Below are 6096 nucleotides of genomic sequence, written 5' to 3'. Positions count from 1 at the left end.
CAGATCAATTGTACATATATCAGAGGTGTGCACATTGCTAGGATTTTGATTTCCGATTATTTATGAAAAAAATACCAGCTTTTGAACTTAGTCACTTTTTGGCAAAATATTGTTTATAGGGTACACCATTTCACTGGATATGGGTTGACATGGATTATAGATATAGTTCACATAAAAGAAAACCCGGTTTGCTGTCACATTGACAGCTTATCACTTGTTTTTCTTTTTTGAGTGGTTTTTATAATTGTACAAAGTAAATTCTCGTATATGCAGTTAGAATTATCATTTAGTGTTGACAGTGACTTAAAGGTCCAATGGACCATGCAGGTGTTTTATTTCTGTAAATCTACATTCTTTATTGTAAACCATTGTCACATACTTTAATACTTATTTACTGGTAAAAAAAAAAAATGGTGTTGAAACACTATGCACACTCTTGAGTGTGCCAAATCGCTCATCTGACCAACAATGACCAGCTGTTGACCTCAGTCTGACCCAGGTAAACTTACGAATTCAAAACGGAAAGAACACGAAACTGGTATGAATGCACAAATAATGTTTTCATTGCTTCTACATGCTTCTACATGTTGTGTTTGTTAAAATTATATGGGGTTTCGAAGATGCATTAATTGATGAGCATGTGATCATGAATTCATCACGGATCTAAAGCTTTCTTCGCCAGCCAATACATACATGTATAACATATTGATAAGTAATGTTGTGTATCAGAAACCTTTATCTAGCGAAGATGAAGCTACATGTACATTTTATTTTCAATATTTTCATATTAATACTCCTTGGAAGAGTGACTAGCCCTGTTTTGGAAAAAAAATGAAAGCTTCGTGGCTCTGGTGAAGGTAGCATAAATCGTAAATGTTAAAAGTTTTCTGACAGATAGCTCGGAAAAGCTCATTTTGAAGAGTTCTCAGCTCATGTGCGTTTTTTATATACCGGTATTTTCTTCATAAATTTATGCATTTAAGCCTATCTAAATTATTTTTTCTATGGTGATTCATGCGGGTATGACAGCAAGAAGTTTATTTCAGAAAAAAATACTTAACCTGCGTATACAAGCTGTGAACGAGTAGCTGATATTTGTACCTGGCTACTTAAATTGGAATATAGCTACATGTAGGTAGTTGGAATTAGGACTCTAGTCCCGTTTTTTACACCTCAAACACCATCCCTCTTTGAGAATTGAGCGTGTTTTGATTTAACTTAAAAATTTGACACCAACCCAACCCCATCATCTCATCAAACCACGGTCTTGATTTCTCCAGATGGGAGAGGATCGTACATATTTGCAGTGGTTTGCGACGATACCCCCCCCCCCCTTCACAAATCCCCAACACAAAGCAAAATAAAGAGGAAATAGCTAGTTAAGATGAATATACACCTGCACCTATACTCTTCCTGGAAATAAGATTCATTTTTGACACTTGAAATTCCATTTAACATGACAGTCGACATTGAAATTTTGACAAATCTTCAAACATTTTATTCATTAAAAATTCAGCTTAAATCGTGCGCCTCTCTCTCTCTCTCTCTCTCTCTCTCTCTCTCTCTCTCTCTCTCTCTCTCTCTCTCTCTCTCAGATTTTGCAAATAAAGATTACCGGTATACACTAGTATATTAGATTAAACAAGTAATTAATCAGTATTTAAATCTATCGACAATTAGTTTTATTCGTCATATTGGAATAACCCATTGTTAAGTCATAAGGGATTTCAATTTTTTAAAACCTGATTCATGTTTAATATTACTGCCATGATTAAAACGAATTTTTACAGAAGTACCGTTGAAATAAAAGGCCTTTTTCATATTGAACGATCAATGTATATGTATAGTTATGGACAAGAAAACATTTGCCTCATTGAAGTGTCTTGGTAGCCCTTCAAAAGTTATTGTAGATGTCATGAAAGCATTTCTTTTACTCGTGTACCAATCGGAGGATGTAAAAGTAAGTAAACATATCATTTGATGTCAAACACGTGGCGTCAAGAGAGGGGAGGGGGCGCTCACACTTTTTCTCGGACCTTTCCCCCCCCCCCTTTTTTTAAAATTTTACCTGTAGAATAACTTGTTTGTAAGTCTTCTCCTTTAGAAAACAATGTTACACTTGACAACGTACATGTAAATAGTTTGTTTTACTTATAAAAATCGGAACATTTCTTTTAGGACTGGAAAAGTTGTCAGAAGAAAATGGCGGACCCAAATCTAATGACTAAAATGGAGCACTTTGATCCCCTGTACTGTACTGAATCAATTGCTCAGAAAGCTGATGATTTGATCGCAAAGGAAACTGTGGATACGGTCAGAAACTACAGCTTAGATGCTGGTCAAGTTTACAAATGGGTAAGGACCCCCCCCCCCCCTCTCTCTCTCTCTCTCTCTCTCTCTCTCTCTCTCTCTCTCTCTCTCTCTCTCAGATTGGGTTGTTTTGGGGTGGGGGGTTGTCTCTCTCAAAATTTGCAATGAAAAATGAAAAAAAAAATCTAATATACAGAACTTTGCATCATATCTCCACACTTTATACTTCCTTATCTCCATCCCTCCCACCCCAACCAAGATGTCATGCAGTTGTCCATTCCTGCAAGCTAAAGTGCAGCAGACTCATAGTTGACACCCACCCCCTCTCACAAGTGCTCTCTCTCTCTCTCTCTCTCTCTCTCTCTCTCTCTCTCTCTCTCTCTCTCTCTCGTTCAAGCCTCGGTCGGGGTGGAGGTGGAGCTCCAACAACAGTGAAATCCTCTCTCTCTCTCTCTCTCTCTCTCTCTCTCTCTCTCTCTCTCTCTCTCTCTCTCTCTCTCTCTCTCTCATTTCTAATAACTTTCTCTTTTTATGATCTTTAATTTAGACCAAGTCCATGATTGACCAGGTTAAATCAAGTGGCGGACTCACAGCGTAAAACCCCCTGTGCACACGTGGAAGACTGGAGATTGGCGTGATGGAAATCTTCTTAATTCCGACCATGTACTCAGTGTTTATCAATATCCCACCTTTAGCCATCTATTTGGATCTATATATAATTTTGTATTTAGACATATTTGTTCGTTAAAAAAAGTGTCATGCAATCTGATGAATTACTGAGAAAAAAAATGTTACCCCCCCCCCCCCCCAAAAAAAAACCACAAAATAAAAAAAGGATGTCTAGAATTTAAAAAGAAAAAAATTATTAAAAATCAATTGTACAGAACAGGGCACGGACCATCAAATACCGATGCATTGGTTTTTAATTCTGATATTAAGAAAATCACGGCTTTTTTTTTTTTTGGAGGGGGGGGGGGGTTAATGCTCGAAATGTTGATAGAAAAGATTGTCGTAAATAAAATTGAAAATGTATGTGTTTGTGTGTTATATAGAGAATAATCCCAGATGCAGGACATTATATATAACTAGAATTAGTAATTTAATCATGCATGTTCCTAGATTCTTAATAATACAGCCAATTTTATAATAAAAATCCTTTTTTTTTCTTCTGCTTCCTTTTTTTTTTTTGGTATAAAGATTATGGATAACAGAGAAAGAGAAACAAATTAGGTATATCCAGAATATACTGAATTCAATTATTTGATAAAAATAGGACAAAAAAAGAGCAAAAGAAAAGAAGAAACACAGGCTGAGTTCTAATTATTTCTACCCTAGATATTTCATTCTATTTCAACTCTATTCCATCACTTGTCCTTTCTATGAGCTGTCCAATCTGTGAGTTGTCGCATGTACATGATGATTTTTTTTTCGAAGAGTTGTCTTTCGATCAGATGGTATAGACCAACACTTTTATTGTTATGACTGAGCTCAGATTTGCCAGATTTGCAAAACCCAAATTCATTTTCCATAAAAATGTGTGCTTGGGGGGGGGGGGTGGGGGCACGACCACCCCCTACCCCTTTAACTGATGCTACGTGCCCAATGTTATTTCAAAGATGCTCAGTCCGATTTCATCTCAAAATGTATGCCCGTTGTAAAACGATAAATTTATTTGTATATAATATATATTATAGATACATCATATATTATGTAATAATTAGCATTATAGTACTCTTTTTGGAAAAGCTGATGTACAAAGTCAATGAAGTTAAAGGTATTAAACTTAAAACTGCATTGTCACGGTCATGTTTTAAATATCATTAGTATAGATAGATAGATAGATAGATAGATAGATAGATAGATAGATATATATATATATATATATATATATATATATATATATATATATATATATATATATATATATATAAATATATATATATAAATAATATATATACATTTTCTTAACATTTCATTTATTTTTATATATCTAGTTGTTTATTTATTTACAGTACATATATTAATTCATTCGGGTAGGGCTTTTTTTCTTCCAAATTCTTCATGTCATGACGGTCAGTATTTTTCATTTATATTAATATTAACTTCAAGCTCAAAAGAAAGACTAAAATTACATCAGTTTGAAAGGCAATTCCAGTTCACATTGACAATCATTATCTTCTGTTATCCTTTCGATAATTCTAAGCGCTGATCTTATATTATGATATATTTACATTCACTTTCTTTCCTCTTATTAACTTGCATTGATAGATTTGAGTGATATTTACGCATAACACAGAAGACCCAATCACCAAATCTGGTGCGGATGAATACATTTAGTCTTCCTTCAGAACATGACTGATTCTTATCCCGACTTCAAACCGGATCACGACCTGATATTATACTTGGGCTGATTAATATTTCATGGATGTAAATATTTTTTAAGATTTAAATGAATTCAATTGATTAATTTCTTAGTATATACCAAAAATAAATTCATCAAATTACAGAATGAAAATAAAATTGTGTTATTAGAATTTAAAACGCTGTGCACTATTTTTGTCAGCATAATTTGGCTGTTGCAATGGCTCTTCCGTTAATTGCGCATTACTCGTTGAATAAGGCCGAGATTTTTAAAAATAAATCATATTTGCGGAAAGAGAACAAATGTTAAAAAACGTAAATATAAGCATTGCATGAATCATTATTTTTTGAAAGATGTGGTCTCATAACTGCAACGGTGTGTGCAAACAAATTTTCATAACGCGCTAGCGCGCGTTATTCAATTTGTATGCACACACCGTTGCAGTTATGAGACCATGCACATCTTTCAAAAAATAATGATTCAATGCTTAAATATTATAGTTAAAAATCACTTGCATATGTAAAGAAATTTTTCAAAATGTTGATAACGTCAAGTGCTTGTGAATTACGCGCATTATTGTATCTTTTAAAAGATCGTATTGAAAAGAAAATGATGATATCTAAATATTTTAAAATGGTGTCTGTCACTTTTGCGTCGCTTGACATCGTGTGTGGTTTACCGACTTTTGCAAATTTTGCTGACGCGCTAATTTCTTTTCTGATCATTGGACCGCAAACATAGTGATGCAACTCCAACTATATCCATGAAGTCAATGCATGATTCCCTGACTCTGAAACCCCGTGTTTTCTAAGGGAGACCATGGATCTGCATGATTGATTATATATATAGATTAATTAAAAATATCATATGCGACTATGATAAAATGATAAATAACATATGCATGTAAATATCTTTATAGTTCTTTGTTGCTTGAATTTAATTATAATTTATACAATTTATTGAAAAGCTTTTTTTTTTATCATTATTCATTGAAAATGAATGAAACGTTTATTGTATTGATATCAAAAACAATTTACCCCCCTTTCCCCTCCCATTCACAGAAACACCGTTTACATCGAAGGTAGCTAAAAAAAATAAACACATTGCACTTTTGACACTTGAGCTCGTCTGTGATGATGCAATATCACTATCACCGGAATATTGACCTTGATCATGCAGGTATAATTTACTTGATTCGAGGTTGCCGGAGGTTTTGGCACAAGTGCTGCTTTTTATTAACGTGACTCAGATTGCAACACTAATTTCGATATAAAAGTTTTATTGTATCTAAGAAAGTTTTCACAACTTATCTACAGAATTTATTTCGGAATGTCTAGCAATTTCACGTTACATGTTTGGGTAAAGGTTCCCCCATTAGTACCTCAACTCATGTTATGAATGAAAAGGCAATGATGCAATTGTGG

General features: G+C 34.0%; 1 protein-coding gene across 1 annotated transcript; it reads left to right on the top strand.

Annotated features, from left to right (window-relative positions):
• Window positions 1-1750: 1750 nt before the first annotated feature.
• LOC105322598 (uncharacterized) lies at window positions 1751-3114 on the top strand. Its single transcript, XM_011421415.4, has 3 exons — window positions 1751-1960; window positions 2179-2355; window positions 2858-3114. The coding sequence occupies exons 1-3, from the start codon at window positions 1850-1852 to the stop codon at window positions 2906-2908; spliced, it is 339 nt and encodes a 112-aa protein (XP_011419717.1). The 5' UTR covers window positions 1751-1849; the 3' UTR covers window positions 2909-3114.
• Window positions 3115-6096: the final 2982 nt, after the last annotated feature.

The sequence above is a fragment of the Magallana gigas genome, chromosome 8 (genome assembly GCF_963853765.1).
Source record: "Magallana gigas chromosome 8, xbMagGiga1.1, whole genome shotgun sequence".
NCBI classification, from domain to species: domain Eukaryota; kingdom Metazoa; phylum Mollusca; class Bivalvia; order Ostreida; family Ostreidae; genus Magallana; species Magallana gigas.
Note: the sequence above shows the minus strand (reverse complement) of the source record. Positions and strands in the feature narration are given on the sequence as shown.

What these genes read in the sequence shown, in the direction of transcription:
- LOC105322598 (XM_011421415.4), top strand. Translation starts at nt 1,850, where the DNA reads ATGGACAAGAAAACATTTGCCTCATTGAAGTGTCTTGGTAGCCCTTCA. An exon ending in ACCAATCGGAGGATGTAAAA is followed by an intron (nt 1,961 to 2,178) that starts GTAAGTAAACAT and finishes CATTTCTTTTAG; the next exon opens with GACTGGAAAAGTTGTCAGAA. An exon ending in CTGGTCAAGTTTACAAATGG is followed by an intron (nt 2,356 to 2,857) that starts GTAAGGACCCCC and finishes TCTTTAATTTAG; the next exon opens with ACCAAGTCCATGATTGACCA.